This window comes from Acartia tonsa, chromosome 4, assembly GCF_053477335.1.
Source record: "Acartia tonsa isolate MP-2025a chromosome 4, ASM5347733v1, whole genome shotgun sequence".
In the NCBI taxonomy this organism is placed as follows: domain Eukaryota; kingdom Metazoa; phylum Arthropoda; class Copepoda; order Calanoida; family Acartiidae; genus Acartia; species Acartia tonsa.
Genome location: NC_137263.1, coordinates 13025676 through 13048582, shown reverse-complemented (window position 1 = coordinate 13048582; position 22907 = coordinate 13025676). Strand labels below are relative to the sequence as shown.

At 30.7% G+C, this 22907-nt stretch overlaps 1 protein-coding gene across 2 annotated transcripts in view; it reads left to right on the top strand.

Annotated features, from left to right (window-relative positions):
* Positions 1-2634: 2634 nt before the first annotated feature.
* LOC145316135 (protein tweety-like) overlaps positions 2635-22907 on the top strand; it is a 38626-nt gene continuing 18353 nt past the window's right edge. For both annotated transcript variants that reach the window (XM_080156456.1, XM_080156455.1), the window contains exons 1-2: positions 2635-3305; positions 18689-18824. In XM_080156456.1, coding sequence (XP_080012582.1) covers positions 3184-3305; positions 18689-18824 — 258 coding nt within the window. In that variant the 5' untranslated portion in view covers positions 2635-3183. The remainder of the gene's footprint in view (positions 3306-18688; positions 18825-22907) is intronic.

Below are 22907 nucleotides of genomic sequence, written 5' to 3'. Positions count from 1 at the left end.
GTGACCCTGGGGTGACGGGTTCAGTGCCCCCCACACCCACGAAGTGGGCATACTTTTGAAAATCACGTTTTTTCAGTTTTTCCCCTTAAAGGAGGGGAAGGAGTCGTTTTAGAGACTTCAAGCATCTCTTTGATGTTGAACAACTTTTTGAGGCAGACATTTCTTTATTTATGTTTCATTCGCCTCCGGCTGACCGTTTAGCCGTTATTTGACGCCGAAGGCGTGATTTTTGGCGATTTTTGCCGTTTCCGAGGTTTTAATGGACATTTAGGAGGGGAAAGAGTTGTCCAATCAAGTTGATGATGATGTACATTTTTGTAGGCAATTGCATTGGCTAAATTTCATGTGAAGTAAAATTTTTTGTACCTCTAACCGGTTTTGCTCCAGCTGAATCGATTTACAGATACCCCCTAAAAACCGGAAAAAACCGGTTTTTCATAAAATTCACGGCCGGTTTTGGCCGGATCCGGCTCAAATTTTGCATGGAGTCATCCTTTGATATTCCCAACAGTTGATACTTGACTCAGCAAAATCCCAGAAAAGTGTGGTATATCTAGGGGGGGGGGGTTCTAGGCTGCTATTGAATATATTTAAACTATCTTGAACGCTAATGTGGAAATAGGACATATTTGGATGTTAAAACTCGTATTTGGCTGTTTTTATTTAAAATATTTTTAGGTATATTTTTTGTGTTTCGCTCCTTATGAATGTTATTATTCCTGTGCCTTATTTATATTACTTAGTGCCAATATGTACCAATATAGAGATGACTTATGTAGGTTAATGTTAATATTGTTTTTTTTGCTTTTAGTCAGGGATCTAAAGGGATAAGACAATTGGCCGATAAATTGATCTACATCCCTAATGATGATACACAAATTTAATTACTCCTTTAGTAGATTTTAATAAGTAGGGATGTACGAACCCAAAATACATTAAAAGTCCCCAAAAATGTTAAGCAAACTAATAAGAAAACATTGGTTACAATGAAACTTTGGGGACCAGTGTAATAAACAGCCCTATGTCCCCATCCTCCCTGTATACACTACAACAAGTATAATAATGTTTGTAAGTCGCACGGCTATAATAACATAAAAATAGCAAAATTAAATCCAATATTTTTTTTACGAACTTGCTTGATTTATAGAGCATTTGCGCTGCTAGAAAATACAGCAATGTTAAATATAATGTTTGTTAGCCAAATAAAACATACTTATTGGCGTTTATATCTATATTAGGAAACTAAGGGTCAAATCTCAAATAGTTTACACTATATAATTTTTATAGCATTGGAGTTTTTCATTCTTTTATTAAAGATTTTTTTGTATATTGCATTAAAATCTTCTTTTGAGTACACTTTTATGTATTTTTTTTCTATATTACATGGTGTTGTTTTATGTATGTATAGCATGTTAGGTTGTATTTACTAGTTTTCATCTTTATTTCTAACCTTATTCTTACTGCATAGTAGTGTTGCATCTACTCAGCAAAAAAATATACTTTTTTGGAAAAAAAAATCCCTAATTTATATCATTTTCTTGCTTTTTTGGTCGTAGAAGTAATCATTAATATCCGTCGTGCCATGCTCATGAGCTTAAAAAGGTTCCCTAAAAGTCATTTTTATTTAACAACCAGACATAGTTTCAACGTTATTATTGTTATATTGGCATTTTTTAAAGGACACCACCCGGCCCCGCTACATAACATCTATATTGGAATTGGGGGTAGTTTTTACATTCTAACAAAAAAAATATAGTAGAAAAAATATTTTAAGATGTGTTACCAATTTTATTTTATTTAACTAAAAATATAAATCAGGGATCTAAAGGGATAAGACAATGGCCGATAAATTGATGTACATCCACAATGATACACAAAATTGCCTCTTCTATAGATTAAAATTAGTGGTTGAAACATTTAAACACTCAACTTAATGAACGAACCAATAAAAATTCACTGAAGTCTCCCAAGTTGTCGAACCAACGAATTAAAAAAACGTTATTATAAAACTTTATGGCCAGTGCCCCCTCTCTCTGTGTATATAAATACAACCTATTAAAACATAGAAATACATTGCCTAGTTTTAAAATTTTTGCTATTTATGTTGCGATAAATACCTATTAACTGATTCAAAGAAACACTTCTTGTGGAACACATTTACATGAAGATTTAAAAAAAAAAAAAATATACAAATAAAAGATAGGTATGTTATCAATTCCTTTAATGGAATACTCATTAACTTTAACATAGATTGCCCAAATGTATAAAAGTTTTGCTGGAGATATAACCCTTTTTTTTGGGGGGGGGGGGTGTTGTGATATTGGATTAAACAAAATGTTTTATTATTGAAGGGGTGTTTAATAAGGTAGGAATGTTATTATTCTGTCTTAATCCGATTATGTGTTATCAATATTGTATAGTATTCAGATGCTCTTAAGTTTCATTATTATTTTTAAGTTTTTCTCCCCAAAAGGAATATTTTATACGGAGATTGTTTTGCTTCTAACTTTTTCACTGGTCATTTATCATAATTTTATTCAAGGGTAGGGGGAATGCCTTTGCCCGGAGTAGGTACAACTCAAGACCACGCACAGTCGTGCTATCAAAGGGTTGGTTGCATGCAACCATCACTAGAGCTTCGGAAGGCTTTTATATATTATTTTACTATTTTTGTTGAATTTGTTATTAATTTGATTATTGACATTCTTGTTAATATTTCATTATGTTTTCGATATTAACTAATAACTAAATATGGAAAATAAAACATGATATCAAGATTATAATTTTCTTTTTATTTTCAGAAAATAAAATGTAGATACAATATACATATATGTATTTATGTATATAATATAATATGGTATATACTCTGGACAGAGTAAATAACATATAATCACAGTTGTACATACTACATATTGATTATTTACATCCTCTTTTCCCCCAAATATAATTTACCTACACACACACATACACAATATACCATTAAAAACTAATCAAAATGTAGAACAGGTTAATTTACAACAAAACAGATTCAATAGTTATTAATGTGAAAAAATATAGGTTTTAAAAACCTATAAAAATGTATTTTAAGAAAATGTGACAAAAAAGTGATTTTCAAAACAAGCTAAAAAAAAGAAAAACTTAAATAGACAACTTCTACTCGGGGAGATTTAAAGAAAAACGACAATGTCCCGCGTGACAAATGTGATGACAACGTCTCAGCAGGAGTACAGGCCAAGTATCTGGGCTGTCTTGCTCCACCAGGTCCCGCATGTCAACATTACTTTTCATAGAATTCATGACGACAGGTAAACTTTTATTTTCCACTGAAATAAAACCGGTTCTAAATAGTCAAAAAAAACATGGTCTTTCATGATATTCAGCCCTCCCAAAAACCAACGAAATGATTAGAAATAAACATACATGTTATTTAATCAATTAATCTACAATTCTTTTCGTATGATCTGCTTTTCTGTCTGTCCTTTAAGATCTTGTTAACCAGAGAACTAATTGAGTTCTTCCTTTTAGAGAAGCTTTATTTATCTCCTGGGGGAGTTATAGTCTATTTATCCTTTAACTTACCCCCCCCCCCCTTCTTAATTACATAACACTAAGCAGCACTTTTCTCAATTTTTTTCCACATTAATATTCCCCTAAGTCTTTTTTGTTTTGTTTTGTTTCATAGTTTTTCCATTACAACTATTTAACCTTATTCAATATATTGTATGACAACAAGGATAGTTTTATCCTAAGTAGTATAGTGCATCAACTAAATTATTTACATTTGACATAGTGTAACATGTATTTTTATTGCATCTTATTGTACAATACTATACAAAGAAAATAATAAGAATTTTGACAACAAAAATATATTTTCAAATTAAGACAATTTGGTGTAATTAAACCCATTTATAATTAGGAAAGTAAAAACAAGTAGAAATACAATTAAATTACTTTCTTTTCAATAAAGAATTGACACAAAAAATGTTGTTGCTTTCCCGCAAAGTGCCTAGTGAGCATTGAATAGAACCCTCCACCCCCCCCCCCTTAAAATAGACTGAAATTAAGGAACCTTCAACCTGCAGGGCTACTCAGTACACAATTTTAACCTTAAGTCAAAAAAAGAATTAAACGAACACCCCCCCCCCTCTCACTAGTTTAAATTTATTTAAAAATATTTTTTAAACGCAGTCTAACAACTAAACCCACGGACACTTGCTTTAATTTTCAAATAGCTTGTAAATCTGCTAAGATTATTGTCTTTGCTTTTGGTTTGGTAAAAGCAATTTATGTACGGGGCTCTCCTGCAGGGTTGAAGAGGAATAAGAACGTCTTGTACCCTTTCCCTGCACCCCAACCTCCCACCTCCTATTTTCTTCCTGGAAGGGTGGGGATATTTGGAATCCTCTAACGAAAAAAAGGAATTCTACCGAAAAAAAACTGTAAGAAATTGATTTAATTTGGCCTTCAATTGAAAAGAAAAAGGTGTATTTGCAACAAATGACTTTTGCAATTCTCCGTTTTCACCGATAACTGTGTAAAAATACAATTTATACGATATTGTAATCTTGTAAAAATCGTAGCAAAGCTATTCCGTATTGTATTAGTTCGCACGAACGATACGTTTTGTGAGGCCCTTGTTTTTTAGGTCTATAAATCCCTTAAAGATATTTTTAAAGCAAAAATTTCTATCTTTATTTATTTTTGATAAATTATTGATTCGCTGCAAAAAAAATGAGGTTATTTTTTTTTTGTAAATTGTAGCTTTTAATTATGTTAAAGTTGAAGATTTAAGGAAGGACACTTGGATGACCTTATTTCTTCAATGCACTTTCTTTACCAGTTGCCGTTCATGGTTATTTATTGGTTTAAGAGTATCTTGATTATTTAGGAAATTTTCACTTTAAAAAGTAACTTTTGACTGCGCCTCTTCCATGTAGGGACTCCATATTCAAAGGGGGAGAAAAATAACAGTAAACCTTATAATCCCTATACCTATGTATGTAAACACTCTCTAAATTGGATAACTTTAACTTATTCAGTAACAGATTTTTACCCCTGGCAAATTTCAACATAAACGGCAGCCCATTTCTTAGTCTTGCAAACTTATTAAGGGGAGATGGAGGGCATTTTACCTTCGTTTAAATTACAAAAAAATGTTCCATTTTCCTTACTTTTTTTTTCTATCTATAAAAAAATTACTAAATAATTCTCTACATTATTTCAAGAAGGAAGCTACAATTGTAAACCCCGGAACCCGAATGAAACTTCTCTTACATGGGAACTAAACAAGTGTTAACATGAACTTAACGAATATGCCAAAAATTATAATAGTTATTTATCTTATAAACAGCTTTCCGCGGAATTGAAAATGCACAACAAAACTGGTTTTAATATTAGCATTGTACATTTTTTTTTATTTGTAGAAAACTGGATGTAATACGATACGATATATGATTTTTTAGTACATATATCGTCTGAAAACTTACCTTAATTCGTAAAACATATGTTTAATATACTTGCTGTATCTTATTTATCTGATAACAATCCAAATACATTTTAAATGTCAGATTTTTTAACATATTTACATCCTTGTTTTACATGTTTTCTTTTAATAAATAGGTCTTGTTTTTCTAGGGTGTTAAAGTAAATAAAACTTACATTTTTTCTCTCGACGTGAACTCTTTTTAAAGATAAGGAATAAATCCAATTTAAACATAAAGGAAAAAACGTTATTTTTCTTTTTCATAGATAAGATAATTGATTTTGATTTGTTTTTTTGTATAGTAAGATCTCAAGAACGACTGTAAGGTCTTAAATTCATAGGGAAGCTCTAAGCAGACATTAATAGACTTCTGGATCAAAACACTGCAGTCCAATCACTTCATATGCTAGTATTTTGTTTAAAGATAGGTTTGATTACCCTCCCTTTACCTATAAAAAGAAGTTAAAAAAAAGTATTGCTTATAGGATGACAAAATCTATAATAGTTATTTATTGCATCGTATTATAGATAGCTTTCCGCGGGTATTAAACTGAAAATTAGAATAACACCAGTTTTGTAAGCCCTGAGGGACCAAAGGCCGCCAGGATTAACAAAACCTGTATTAATTTATATTTTTTTTCAATTGTCGTGGAAATTTGTCTGTAATACGATGCTGTACATAATTTTTCAGTATAACTGATAACCGGTTTTAATCCAGCGGATATTAATCGGTTTCAAAGTCATTCTAAAAAAAACGTTGCCTTTTTTAAAAAATAAATGCAGTACGAATATAAAAATGATAACACATTAATGATGATAATTGAACATGACATATTTATGATATATGACTAGGAAAAAATATAAATATAATTGTAATTTTATAGAATTTTCGAAGGATGTACATAAATATATAGGTACACTACCTAGTATCTCTTTTAAAAAGACTCCAAAGGCTTTACTATATTTGTTAAGTAGCGAAGCTGCTCTATAATTTACTTATTATATCCTCCAGTCCGCCCGTGATGCTATTTAAGAAATTACTTACTTTTGTAAGGTTTCGTGATTCTAATGATACTGTATACTCGCCTTTTTTTTATGGCAACTGATTATCTGTTCAATCAATGGCCCCGTGGAATTCTTATTATTTAGTTAATGCTAAATGATTAATATGTACATATATACATATTAGGGTGGGTCGATTTTGGACATTTTTTTTCTGAGGCCAAAGCGGGGATCTGCACTCAATTTATATAGATATAATACACCTCTGGATGATTTAAAATTTATCCTAAGTCTTAAAACCGCTGACGACCAGACATTCAATTGTATAGCTATTTGTAAATGGGAGTAAAAAATTTATTGAATCAGAACTATGGCTTCATGGTGCTCCCTGGAAATGCCTTGGGGAGCTGAGTCAGGAACTTTTGTCCGTTTCAAAATATCTCGTTCCTAGCCTGAGAAAATCTAAAAAACCTCTACAAATTGGACAATTCTCAATAAACCTTAAAATTTTTTGTTTTTTAGTGATTTCTAGGGCTAGGAACGAGATATTTTGAAACGGACAAAAGTTCCTGATTCAGCTCCTCAAGGCCTTTCCAGGGAGCACCATGAAGCCATAGTTCTGATTCAAAAAATTTTTTGAATGTCGTCTTTGCATACTAATAAGTAATGAATTATATTTTTAAGTGGTCGTGTTCTAAAACTCAATTTTTTAAAATTCTTTTTTGGTCAGAAATGTTTTTAAGGTTAAATTTATCTGTTGCATATCCCCGCTTTGTCTAATTCCGATATGAACCCACCCTAATACATATGCAGGGTGACCACTGTGTACTATATGTACTTTATGTACTATATAGTCAAAATTTTGTACTATATGGTACTATATGAAAAACTAGGTACTATATGTACTATATGAGTTAAAATTTTGGTACTATATGAAATTTTTTCAATATTATTTTAAAACTTATTACCAACCAAAGTATTATAATATTGTTTGTAATATTACAATGTACTTTCAGCTCTAATACATACTAATATAGAGAGTAGTGATTTGGGTATGTAAAGTAAAATTATAAGCTTTGAAATATGCAATGACTCTTAAAATCACCTTGATCATATATTTTTTTGCTTCAATGATTTTTATTATTTCTTATAAGATATAAAACTCTTTTTGTTCTTCATATTTTTATGATTGCTGAAGCGGCTAAATACATATACTAAATTTTTAATTAGTGCTTTTCCTGTATATTGCTAGATGACCAAGTTAGGTTAAGTAAAGAATGCCCTGCTGGGTTAGGGTAGGACCTTGGAGGTGTATGTATAGTAGACCGACTCAAAATGCAAAAAAAATGGCGCACTATTTTAACCCATTTCTTTTATGATATAATGACAATTGACACCAAAACAAGTGTTCTGGTAGCTTTTTTCAGCAATATGTCAATTTGATTTTCATAAAAAAAAAAGAATTTTTGTTATGGCTTTATACACCTTCCTGAATTTGCTTTGAAGAGTAGGATCTACTGCAGTTCACGGTAAAATATTGCTGGTAAGCAATATTTCCAAAAATCTATGAATCTATGAATTTTAAAAGCTGCTAGCTGCCAAACGGCTGAATGTTCAAATCATATCCGCACACCATTTTAAGCGGCCTACAAAGGCCTACAAATAATCTGGAACGACCAAGATCCAATTATGCACAGGAAAAACTTCACTGAAGAAAAAACGCGTAAAATAGGTCTTTTTCGCGCATTTCTCAGCACTGCGAGATAATTATGCATTATTGATTTATGGCTATTCCAGATTATTTGTAGGCCTTCTTATGCCGCTTAAAACAGTGTGCGGGCATGATCTGTACGTTCAGCCGTTTGGCAGCTAGCAGCCTTTAAAATTTATAGATTTTAGGAAATATTGCTTACCAGCAATATTTTACCGTGAACTGAAGTAGATCCGAAGAGTATATTAAAGAATTTAAAAAAACTATTTTTAAAGATTTTAATCGTAGAAAAGGCTATCCTCAAAAGACTGACAATTTTGGATGTTTTAGTAAAAAGGGTCAATATTTTTATAAACCATTTTTTGATTCTTAATCTACTCTTCAGGAAGGTAAATAAAGCCATACTTTGAAAGAAGAAAAAATTTTCTCCTCCAGAGCGAACCCTTCCCGTTTTTATGAAAATCAAAACTGACATATTGCTGAACAAAAGCAACCAGAACACTTTTTTGAGTATCAATAGTCATTATATCATGAAAGGAACTGGTTGGAACAGCATGCCCATTGAATTATAAAAAAAAATGGTAATTCTCAGTCGGTGAAATTTATTAGTTTAGATCCTCACTGTAAATTTTAAGTAATACCTTTATGTGCGACATCTTTAAAGGGAGTGTGGACATACAAATTTCTCATCTGATTATCAAATCTTAACATTTTCTAACCACATTTCACTACACTGATCAACCAAAAACACTCACTGTCTACAAAAGGTTGAAACTCAGAGGTTATTTAAAATAATAATATCCTTTTTTATTGTGTTGGACAATAAATAACCCACTTTGGAGAATTAGTTTACACTTTTATCAGACTGTTTATAAATAAATATTTCACCTTTATTATTTACAAATTTTTAATTAAAGGTGGGCCATCTAAAGTTACTTGGATACTAATAAAAAAACCTGTTTCTAGCTTTGTTATTGTATTTGGTATTCAATAAAAATTATTGCTTATTTTATCAATTTCTAAGTAACTATACATTGGTTTAAAGCAAGGATTGTATTAAAAGTCAGCTTAACTGTTGTGAAAAATAGAGAACTATGTCAAAAGTTTAGTGTTAGCTATATAAGGAAAAAAAGACAAGTAACAGCACATTTATATAGTCCGGAAATTTTTTCCCAATCTTGGACATACTTTGATAATCTGTTGAGAAATTTTCTCGTTCACAGTCCCTTTAATTACGCAATAAATGTCCATTTTTAGGACTTATTTGAAAAAAGTCTTCTAGTGTTCGGTTCTTCCACCAATTAAAAAAATGTTTAATGCTCCATCATCATTTCACAAAAACCTTATTATTTCATATAAAAAGTCCTCAGTTTTAAGGAAAACTATTTTTGTTTAAAATAACTAGGAATATTCCATTTTTTGGGTGAAATTCTTTTTTTTTTTTGGGGGGGGGGGTTGTTAAGGGGGTTTTCCTATCCCCTTTATTTGTTTTTTTTTTCTCTACGGCTTCGCCCCACACTGTGCTTAAAACCACCACATGAACAGTACAAATATTCTCTGAAGAGTAGTGCCGAATTGGTTCAGCAATTACTTTTTACTTAAAAGAAAAAATTTAGTGGGGGATATCATTTTTTTTTTTTTTGAGGGGGTTAGGATTTACCAACCCCACAAAAATTGCTTGAAACCACTATATGACCAGTATGTATATTCCCTGGAGAGTAGTGCCCATTCAGTTCAGCCGTTACCAAATTCTTAATCTTTAGACAGACAGACATCAAGCTTCTTTGTATTATAGACTAGCAGCTAAGTACCTAGATTCTAGGACATCTCAGAACATAATTCTGAAAATTAAATAGCCCAAAATCTACATACAACCTCAGTGAAGCTTACCTAAAATTGCTAACCCAATTGTTCAGTAGTTAATGAGATCTTAAGCTTCAGACATAAAACCCTTACTACTTTATTTAATAAGATATATAGGTACTATTTTTTAATATTTGGTACTATATGGTATTATATTAGTTTAAATTTTGTGTACTATATGGTACTATATGAACATTTTTATGTACTATAAATGTACTATATATTTGTAAATTTTGAGTGGTCACTGCATATGTTGATGGCTAAATAAGCACATACACATACATAGGACATGATACTAATATAGATATACTTACACATACATATACACACATACATACACACACACACACACACACACACAAACACACACACACACACACACACACACACACACACATACATACACGCACACACACACATACATACACTCACACACACACACACACAGATGATACATAGATAAATTAATATTCAGAACATATTACCTATTATATGTCAGGGGTTACCAGAAATAAAGTGATAAGCAAAATGTTGATAAAAATACCTATCTGAATTAAAAAGTTAATATTACAGGAAACGTTTTTGGTTTGCTGGTTTTCGTCTAGGTATTTTCATAATTTTTCTTTCAAAATTATTTGCAAAATTACGTATCATTTTATTTCAATGGGTATAATTCTTGTACATTAGAGCCTTACTTGGCCAAAATTATTTTTTCTTATCTGAATTAAGCAGCGCAAATCTAATTTTGCCTTCTAAAAATAGGCTAAAACCTACCAATGACCAGTATGAAGTTTCCTTAAAAAAATTAATTTCATTGCTTTGAAGCTCTTCGTGCATTTTGGGCACGAGAGATAAATGAAAAAATGTTCCTTAGAAAACTAAACAATTAAATTTAATATGAATAATGAAATTTTAATTGTTTCATCTATAAATACAAAACAGATTATTATTTTGACAGTTTATTCTTATTTATACAGCTACTCTGTAATTCTGCTATAAATTAATGGGATGTTTATCTGTCCCTCTGTAGCAAAGGATCTCTCAAACCGCTGAATTGATATGTTATTACTTTACAGTGTAGTCTCCTACAGGTTAGAGGAAGGTTTATAACTATTTTTGAAGGGGTTTCTCGAACCTCTCAAGATAATCGCTCCTAGAAAAAAGGATTCCCCATAAGTATTATAAAAAAGTTTCTATTTCTGCTAACCTAAAATAAATGAGTATTGTAGTTTGAAATAGGAAATATAGTATATTTATATTTTGTATTGTTAAAATAAAAGAAAATCTCTCATTCAATTTCCCCTCTCTTGAACATGTGTAGTATTGAATTAGTTGTGTATTTCTTTCTATATTAAGTGGAAAATAAGGTTTCTTTTCATCTTCTTCTCGAGTATTGTTCAAATACAACTTTATACCATATATATGTTGTATATGTGGTAGGGTTCAATATAGAAATATTTTCATTTTAATGAAAGGTCTTTAAACTCTTCTTTTTAGGCAGTTTTAAAGGTCTTTAAAAGTTTAAATGCTTAGGTTTGTTTTTTCCCTAAAATTACAAGAATCATTATGAAAAGGGGGGGGGGGGCGAAAGTGACACTTTTTGAAACCAAAACTAAAAGTCAAAGGAACTCAACTAAAAAAAGAGTTACAGGTCTGAGATTTTGCATGGCAGTTGCTTTATAGGGGTACAATATGGAACTGTGAAGAAACGGCGGCGCAACCGCCGAAAACCGCCGAGAAAAGGCAAAAAAAAATTCGGCGGGAAACGGCGGTTTTTGGCGGTTGCGCCGCCGTTTCTTCACAGTTCCATATTGTACCCCTATAAAGCAACTGCCATGCAAAATCTCAGACCTGTAACTCTTTTTTTAGTTGAGTTCCTTTGTTGACTTTTAGTTTTGGTTTCAAAAAGTGTCACTTTCGCCCCCCCCCCCCCCCTTTTGAAATAGTTATCTACGGATAAATAAATAAATTGACAACATTCAAAGTTATTTACAAGCTTTGCTAATATAAACACCATTAGTAGAATAAGATACCATTTAATTTGTCAACATTTGTCATTAGATGATCAGACCATGAAAAATTAATTGAAACTGAATTTATAATTAATGTTTACTTTATTCATACTATCAGATTGTTAGAATTTCTATTTTACTTTAGAATTCTTAATATATCTTCATTTAAATGTAGGATGGTACATAAATATTGATTTGTAAATTTTTATTACTTAAATAAAAAAAAACATTTTCTTCTATTTAGTTTTTGATGCCTAGATATAAACGTCCTTTCTCTTAATAGAATATTTTAAATATTTAAGGAAAATATGAAAATTCGCCATTATTTAGACAAAAAAGAAACCTTTTATTCTTTCATCTGACAGTTTTATTGACAGTGATTTTTAAATGTTTTTGTTTGTTTGTGTGTGTGTGTATATATGTGTATGTTTGTTTATATTTGTGTGCAAGTGCATATTTCTAAAGATATTTAGATTCAAAGACAAACACACACACACACGAACACACACACAAAATTGCATAAGGATTTAAATTCTGTGTTAAAATGATTTGTCCAACCGAAGGGGAGCCAGAATAGTTGTGTTCATATAAGGCGCAGCTATCTGTATTCTAAATCTATGATTTATTGACATCATAATGAAAGCGGTTATAAAGAAGTCAATAAGCAGCCTGGCAGCTTATATTGTAAAAAACCAAAAAAAATCAGACACTGAATTTAAAGTAGAGGAATTTCCGATTTTATAGGATAGACGTTCAGGCATATTTTAGTAATAGAAGAGCTTTAAATCTAAATGATTCTGTAATAAATTATCAAACCAGTTAGTTGGGCCGAAGGCCCAAGCTTACAAAACTGGTATTAATTTTATGATTTTTATTTTGATATTCGTGGAAAACTGTCTCTAATTCGATGATATTCATGATATATCAGTATGGATGAGAACAGGTTCTAATCAACCGGACATTATTTTGGTTTCGAAGCCATTTTGGAAAATATATTAGATTGTAATAAGGGGGGAGAAGTTTGTACAGTTATAGGAAATGAAATTCAGTATATAAGTTTGGGAGGGCCGTGTGGGCTTATTTTTATAGTTATCAACCTAATTCTTTTTGTAGGCTCTCTTATATGACTGGATGTACACATAAAACTTTGAAAATTGAATTTCGGCACTTTCCTTCTTGGGGCTTGTGGAGCACAAAAACCCCCCAAACGCTAAAAATATGAGTTCTGAGCTTATTTTTAAAGATATCAACCTGATTTTTTAAAAGTAATACTTTTTTAACATAACTGAATCAACGAACCATTACAGTTTTCATTTTGGGACTTTCCTTCCAGGGGCTTGTGGAGCAAAACACCCCAAAAACACTAAAAATATGCGTTCTGAGCCTATTTTTAAAGATACCAACTTGATTTTTTTTTTTAAATAATACTTTTTTAACATAAGTGAATCAACAAACCATTACAGATTTCATATTGGGACTTTCCTTCTAGTGGCGTGTGGAGCAAAAGACCCCCAAAAACACTAAGAATATGGGTTCTGATCTTATTTTTAAAGATATCAACCTGATTTTTTTTTATGGAAACTTTTTTAACATAGCCGAACTAAGGAACCATTACAGATTTCATTTTGTTACTTTCCTTCTAAGGGCTTGTGAAGCAAAAGACCCCCAAAAACACTAAAAATATGAGTTCTAAGCTTATTTTAAAGATATCAACCTGATTTTTTTTTAGGGAAACTTTTAACATAACCAAACTAGGGAACCATTGCATATTTCATTTTGGGACTTTCCTTCTAGGGGCTTTTGGAGCAAAAGAACCACAAAACACTAAAAATATTAGTTCTAAGCTTATTTTTAAAGACATCAACCTGATTTTTTAAAATAATACTTCTTTAACATAACCAAACTAAGAAACCATTACAGATTTAATTTTTGGACTTTCCTTCTAGGGTCTACTGGAGCAAAAGACCCCCAAAACACTAAAAATATTGGGACTTTCCTTCTAGGGGCTTGTGGAGCAAAAGAACCACAAAACATTAAAAATATTAGTTCTGACCTTATGTTTAAAGATATTAACCTGATTTTTTTAAGAACACTTTTTTAACATAACCGAACTTGGTAACTTTTACAGATTTCATTTAGGGACTATCCTTCTAGAAGCTAGTGAGGCAAAAGACCCCCAAAAAGTATTAAGTTATAAAAGTATTATTTTTAAAAAATCAGGTTGATATAGTTAAAAATAAGCTCAGAACTCATACTTTCAGTGTTTTTTGGGGTCTTTTGCTCCACAAATCACAAGAATAGTCCCAAAATAAAATCTGTAATAGTTCGTTGATTCGGTTATGTTATAAAAGTATTATTTTAAAAAAATCAGGTTGATATCTTTAAAAATAAGCTCAGAACTCATATTTTTAGTGTTTTTAGGGGTCTTTTGCTCCCCTACACCCTAAAAGGAAAGTACAAAATGAAATCTGTAATGGTTCCTTAATTCAGGTATGTTAAGAAAGTTTTTTTTTAAATCAGGTTGACATCTTTAAAATAAGCTCAGAACTCATATTTTTAGTGGTTTAAGGGTTGTTTGCTCCACAAGCCCCTAGAAGGAAAGTCCCAAAATGAAATCTGTAATGGTTTGTTGATTCGGTTATGTTAAAAAAGTATTATTAAAAAAAATCAGGTTGATATCTTTAAAAATATGCTTAGAACTCTTATTTTTAGTGTTTTTGGGGTCTTTTGCTCCACAAGCCCCTAGAAGGAAAGTCCCAAATGAAATCTGTAATGGTTCGTTGATTCGGTTATGTTAAAAAAGTATTATTTTAAAAAATCAGGTTGATATCTTTTAAAATAAGCTTAGAACTCATATTTTTAGTGTTTTGGGGGGATCTTTTGCTCCACAAGCCCCTAGAAGGAAAGTCCAAATATGAAATCTGTAATGGTTCGTTGATTCGGTTATGTTAAAAAAGTATTATTTTAAAAAAATCAGGTTGATATCTTTAAAAATAAGCTCAGAACTCATATTTTTAGTGTTTGGGTTTTTTTTGTGCTCCACAAGCCCCAAGAAGGAAAGTCCCAAAATGAAAACTGTAATAGTTCGTTGATTCAGTTATGTTAACAAAGTATTATTTTAAAAAATCAGGTTGATATCTTTAAAAATAAGCTCAGAACTCATATTTTTAGCGTTTGGGGGGTTTTTGTGCTCCACAAGCCCCAAGAAGGAAAGTGCCGAAATTCAATTTTCAAAGTTTTATTTTTGTTAAAAAAGTATTATTTTAAAAAATCAGGTTGATATCTTTTAAAATAAGCTTAGAACTCATATTTTTAGTGTTTTGGGGGGATCTTTTGCTCCACAAGCCCCTAGAAGGAAAGTCCCAATATGAAATCTGTAATGGTTCCCTAGTTTGGTTATGTTAAAAGTTTCCCTAAAAAAAATCAGGTTGATATCTTTAAAATAAGCTTAGAACTCATATTTTTAGTGTTTTTGGGGGTCTTTTGCTTCACAAGCCCTTAGAGCTCCACAAATCACAAGAATAGTCCCAAAATAAAATCTGTAATGGTTCGTTGATTCGGTTATGTTAAAAAAGTATTATTTAAAAAAAATCAGGTTGATATCTTTGAAAATAAGCTCAGAACTCATATTTTTAGTGTTTTTAGGGGTCTTTTGCTCCACTACACCCTAAAAGGAAAAAGTTAAGTCCCAATATGAAATCTGTAATGGTTCCCTAGTTTGGTTATGTTAAAAGTTTCCCTAAAAAAAATCAGGTTGATATCTTTAAAATAAGCTTAGAACTCATATTTTTAGTGTTTTTGGGGGTCTTTTGCTTCACAAGCCCTTAGAGCTCCACAAATCACAAGAATAGTCCCAAAATAAAATCTGTAATGGTTCGTTGATTCAGTTATTTTAAAAAAGTATTATTTTTAAAAAATCAGGTTGATATCTTTAAAAATAAGCTCAGAACTCATAATTTTAGCGTTTGGGGGGTTTTTGTGCTCCACAAGCCCTAAGAAGGAAAGTCCCAAAATGAAATCTGTAATGGCTCGTTGATTCAGTTATGTTTAAAAAGTATTATTTAAAAAAAAATCAGGTTGATATCTTTAAAAATAAGCTCAGAACTCATATTTTTAGCGTTTGGGGGGTTTTTGTGCTCCACAAGCCCCAAGAAGGAAAGTGCCGAAATTCAATTTTCAAAGTTTTATGTGTACATCCAGTCATATAAGAGAGCCTACAAAAAGAATTAGGTTGATAACTATAAAAATAAGCCCACACGGCCCTCCCAAACTTTTATACTGAATTTAATTTCCTATAACTGTACAAACTTCCCCCCCCCCCCTTGATATCATTATCATAATGTTATTGCTTCACTTCTTAAAGTCCAAGTTTTACCCAGGTGCAGGGCAGGGTTGAGTAAATGAAAGAGGGTTGAGGGTGTGTGTAAATCTGTATGAATCCATTGCATTGCATTCCTCAAATACGGTGTGCGATCCCTTCCTCATGACCGCATATCATAATGTTCCAGATTTTCAAAAAGACGCAAAGGCAAATAAAACAAGGATTTCAACATGAATAAGAAGATAAGCGCCACAAAATATGCATGGACAAACGGTCAAAGTGAACTATAGAGTATATGTTCGGTGGTCATCAAAAGAGCTAAGAAAAAGAATAAAAGAATAAGTTTAATTACGAAAAATTCCTTTAAAAAAATTTGGTCTTCTTTAGCATGACTTGCTAACCGACGGACCACGTAACTTGTATACTGGATGCCCTTTTGATAGATAATACTCTTCTAATAATATTGGTAATGCGTATGTGATGATTTAATATTATGATTTATTTGCAGAAGTGAAAGCACACCCTCTAATACATTTCCTACCAAATTGCAAACAAAATTGCATCGATTTAATCATTCAAAAGTTTTTTTTATTATATTTAATTACACCTTAATTTAGATTATTTTTAATGAATTCTTTATAAATTCATACACAATACCTCTTAGTTAAGTATATTTAATATAGTTTTTAGTAGCGAAGCTGCTCTATAATTTACTTTTTCTGTCCGTCAGTCAGTTTGTGAAATGTGAATTTCTAGTTTGCAATTAAAGATAGACAGATAAAAATTTTAGTGACATATGCGCATCTAATCTATACATTGTTTTGTCCGTCTGTCTAACTGTTATAAGATGTAAACGTTATTTTTAAGGTTTCGTGATTATCTAACTAATTTTTGCAAATTCTCTCTTTTTTCTATGTTAATTGAACTAAAAATTTGCTCTATAACTCACTTTATTTGTTAATCCATTCCATGATTTTTTTGTGCTTCGCTACTTATGGGTGTAGTCACCCTTGTTTTTGTCCTAAGTTACTAATCAGGCTGAATGCTTATGCGAATTGTGGGTAATTTTGGCCACTTTAAAAATATAAATTGGCATGTTTAGTGAGAAAACCCTTCCCCTTTAACAACATTCAATTTTAATGTGAAAAAAGAAATTCTTGTACTGTGTATGTTTGTGTGTTCGTTTTGTTGGTGTGTGTGTGTGTGTGTGTGTGTGTGTGTGTGTGTGTGTGTGTGTGTGTGTATGTGCATAATTTGAAATGCAGATTTCTGTAATAAGTTTTCATTTTATTACATCCTTAAATCTTCAATTTTGGTTGCCATATTGTACAATTTAGCCTGGTATAAACTCATATTGGATGATCTATGAATTCAATTGAACTTAATATTAGTGTTCTTAGAATCTTGTCCTGATGATGATTTTTATATTTATACAGTATAACTACTTAGTTAGGTACATTGAAACTTGTAAATCACATTTTGTGAAATATGTAACTTTTTTTATCAAATTGTTTCATTTTTGTATTTAGGTGTTATTTTATATTATGTGTGTGTTATTTTTTAATTATTAAGATTTTAGCAACTGAAATAAACCTCATCATAAAAAGAGAAGAAACAGATAATTTGATATTTTATCTTTTAGATTCATATTTTCGTGTATTATTGTACATTTTATTTCAAAATCTATTAACACAATAAGATTTTACGTAATTTAAAGAGATTAAAATCACCCAGTTTCCATTGCAATGATTAATTACATTTGGCTTTACAAATGTACATGATATTTAGGGAGGGAAAGGACAATTTCGGATAAATTATCCAATATTTACCAGCAAATAATGGCAGACTTACACACAATTAAAATATTGGGCGATGCGAGATTATTTTCCTATTCCTGAATGCCTGATTTCACAATTTGATGCTATCTGAAATGTATAAAAGTTGATGTATATTCCTGGAGGCTAATTGGTAAATTATAGGAGTTATCTTTGCTTAATCTTTACATTTAAAAGTATATACATTAATGCTATACATTATTAGAGGCGTAGTTACTATACAATTTAATAGTCTTAATCAAGTCCAACCGATCTAGGTCACTGTGTAGTGTGTACATCCATCACAGACAGTCACAAACGTTTTTCGGATAGTTTTTATTGATTTTGAAGTCATTTTAGAGGGCAAAGATGTTAAAGGGTTTATATGACTTTACACGAAAGGACAGTAATATTTTTTTTATTTCAGAAAGACAGCAGTTTTCATGCTAACTAATCTTGTTAATTATTATTATTCTATTTCAGTTTTCGTCCCGAGTCAGAGGTATACCTGGAGAGCCTGGGAATCATAGGATCTGTGCCTGCAGCCTGGCTCATTCTCACACTCATACTGCTACTCATCTATCTGCTCACTAGATGCTGTGACACAAAGAATAACAAGGTAATACTTAGTTGTAGTAGCGCAGCTACTCTTTAATTAGTAATTTAGGTATCTTAAGGGTTAAGACAATAGGCGATTAATTGACGTACATGCCCCAATTATGATGCAATATTACCCCTTCTCTACTGTAGGTTCATTTATTGGTGAAAAGTGATGGTGCCTCTTAATTTTTTTCAGTTTCTATAGTTAACCCCCTCCCCCCCCCCCCACTTTCACTTGTAGTTTTAAAAAGAACTTGTAGGAAGGGAAAACTAGTAAGTCATACAGTGGCTTCGCCTAGCGGGTCTTAAGTAATATTTTTTGGTACTTTGGCAATTTCTCTTGGTAGGGTGGTGGTACCCTACCCCAAAATAGTTTTAAACCTGTCTAGGACCTATGAGTAGCTACACTGTAAAGGAGATCCATATTGAAAATTTATATTAAGCTTTGCATGAAAAACATTTAGTTATCCCAAGAAAAGTTGAAAACTAAATCGAAATTGGAATTTAGCTTTAGAAATGAAATGAAATTGAAATCTGAACTAATTTAAATTGGATGTCAACTATTTTCTAGTTTGGATTTCGTGTCTTTCTAGTGTGAGATATTTTATGTAATCATTTCAATATTGAGTAATAATTGTTATTTTAAAAGCGAAGATTTTCTACATTCAAGGTTTGTGTCTTTAAAGTCCTTTAAAGTTTATCGTTGATCGTTAAGTTAAAATGTTAGAGTCGTTCTATTGATTTAAAACAACAGAATGTTTATATAATATTAAAAGTATTGCTTAGTTTAACCCACTTACTATTGACAGAAATTGATCATTAATATAATTTTTGGTGCGATGTTCAACAAATTATGCCTTAAAAACTAGTATATGTTTTTATCTTTAAAAACATGGCATTTTATCAGAGTAATATCATAGGCCTATTTGTATATTAATGTATATAATACATTTATGCATTAGCGGATATAAAGTTTCTACAAAATTAATATGGATAAAGAATAATAGCTAATGATTTAAACTTGCGGAAAAATCTGGTGCATAATATTTTTTGTTGTTGATGAAATACACAATAATGGATTCTAAAAAAGCTTTCTGCGGATAGGAAAATAAATTGTGAATTCACTAGGAGCTGAGGCCCTGGAAAATAAGAAATGGATTAATCATATTTATGCGTTCGTGGCAAAAAATCCATAAAACCAAATGACAAATGGTGTTTTTAAACCCAGTTTTAATCCATTTGTACGTCTGCAATAAGTAGATAGTGTTTATTTAATTTTTAGAATGGTTGTCCCTTGCCGTGACTATACATTATACTAATTTAATTTTCAGTATGGTTGTCCCTTGCCGTGACTATACATTATACTAATTTAATTCATATAATGGTTGTCCCTTGCCGTGACTACACATTATACTAATTTAATTTCCTGTCCGCGTGCCTTCATAATTCATTCCAAAATACAGTAGTACATAGGATCAATGAAAATATAAAAAAAAAGTTGGTAGGGTTCCTCAATTTACCAGTTAAGCACATCGTTCCTCCCTCTTGAATTAAGAAGTTACTTGCTAGAACTTATTATTATATTATCACGGCTTCGTATCCAATTAGTTTCTACTGGTTAAAAAACACTTCTAAACCTTGTCAAAAGACTCATATTTGTTAAATTCACTGAGTGAAAAAGTCTTTGATACTTCCCAGCTATTTATTGAAATATATTTCGGTGGACATTGCACCCTCTTCAGTCTAAATGACATAAATCATATTAATTTAATTTACATATTAAAAGATAGGTAAAAATAAAGAAATTTGTAGAAATATAAAGGCAGAAAATGTTGCTAAAAAAAGAAGAAAATAATATGATCAACCTTGAGTTTAGTTGGATGTTAAAAGTAAACTGGAAGGGATTTTTTTAGCAGGAGAAAATAATCAGCAGGGGGGGGGGGGGTGTTTAAAAAATACATTAATATACATGAATTTTATTATTTAATATTTTTATATGAAAAAAACTCTTTTCTTTTTTATTAAATTATCATTCAAAATTAAAGTTTACTTTTATTGATAAAGTATTTAGAATTAGGTTATGCTGCATAGATACTGTAGAATAAAATTAGTATTTAGAGGTCAAGTTGTTTATACATTATTATTGATGGTTAAAAAACAATTTTTAGAAGGTTAATTTGAAAAAAAATTTATATGGGAGTGAGCTATCATTTACTATATCTATTAGAGTACTCCAAAGATTTTTAAAGAAGTAACTGTTTATACATAATTATGATAATAAATAGTTTTTGTTTATAAGTTTAGGTCTTGTAAAGATAAAAAAATTTTAAATTGCTATTAGCTATCATTTACTATATCCATAATATTGACAAAAAATTGGTATTTAAAAGTTAAACTGTTTATACATTATTATTGATAATCAAAAAAAGACATTTTAAAAAAATTGTGTGGAAAAGGTTTTTGATATTGGAGTTATTTATCATTTACTATATCTATTATATTTCCAAAAATATTTTTTAAAAAAAGAGATAACTAGGTATATACATAAATATGATAATAAAATTTAAGTAAGAATTTTTGGTCTTGTAAAATAAAAAAAATTATTTTGCCATTAGCTATTATTTACTATATCCGTTATATTGACAAAAAACATTAAGCAAATTGTTGGAAAATTTCTTTTTAAAAAAATGAATTAGTTCATATTTTCATTTATTGTTTTATTATGTAAACTAAAAGAAGTTTTTTTAAAAATGTTGTTGAACAAACAAAAAAATTTTTAAAAAATATTTAGCTAATCATTTACTAATTTTATTATCTATTGTTAAGGCCTATTGTCTTTGTGTTGAATAGATTGATACATCTTGCCTCCTTAATCTTTCTCTCTGTTTCTCCTTCATATTTCAGAACATGTAAAATTGTAACTTTCATGTTGTGATTTGGTTGTTGAAAATGTTGTCCTATATTTGTATTATTTTCTAGAAATTGTCTACGGAAAAGGATATGAAAATTAAATAATTTATTCATTTTTAAAAGCGAAGCTTTTCTATAATTAGGGTCGGTCCGTCCGTCCGTACGTCCGTCCGTCCGTCACGGATAGCTTTTTTCGTTAATTTAGACATGTTAGAATTGTCCTATCGATTTCAAATTTTGCGTGGTGATTCCTGTAATAGTTAGGTACGAGTGAGAAAGCGTAGCAACTCTATAAACATTACCAAAATGTCCGTACGTCCATTTTAAACATGTTGATTTTTTTACTTTTTAAATAGCTTTTTTCGTTAATTTAGGCATGTTAGAATTGTCCTATCGATTTCAAATTTTGCATGGTGATTCCTGTAATAGTTAGGTACGAGTTAGAAAGCGTAGCAACTCTTTAATCATTACCAGAATGTCCGTACGTCCATTTTAAACATGTTGATTTTTTTAAAATTTTTAACATCAAATTTGTATGTGACCTAATTATCCGATTGGTCTGATTTTTGGTATACTGATTCCTGGGACAACAAAGTACAATATTATAAGCGAAGCAACTCTATAATCAAGTCCTAAAAAAGTAAGTATGTCCATAATCATTATCCTGTATCAAGCAGTTTTTCAACAAATTTACTTACAATTTTGCTTTGACTCTTTTACATTCGCATTCTGATTATTCAGTTCTGACATTATACAAGTGTTAATGTCCGTTTGTCCTACCGTTTCAGTGCTTCGCTTTTATGGATGTTGTCATCCTTGTTGCTATTAAAACCTTAAAAAGAATAATAACTTGGTATAATTTTTATTTTATTTTTAGCAAAAATCTACTCTTACACAATGAATATTAAAAGGGAATACTGGGGGCGGGGAGAGTATGGTTAGTCCAAAAAAAATGGTTTACTATACCAAGAAAAACCTAATTAAGTAGGTATAGACCTTGGTATAAAGTTAATAAGATAGTAATATATATTTTTTTGCCTTTCTATTATTTTAAGGCCACGAAAAAGCTTCTCTGAACTTTTTAGATACACTAATGGCATCGCCCTTGCATCTGGGGGCTCTTTATTCTAATAGGGAGAAAATTGATGGATAAATAGCACAAAACAATCCCAGGACCTAATAGAAAATAGAA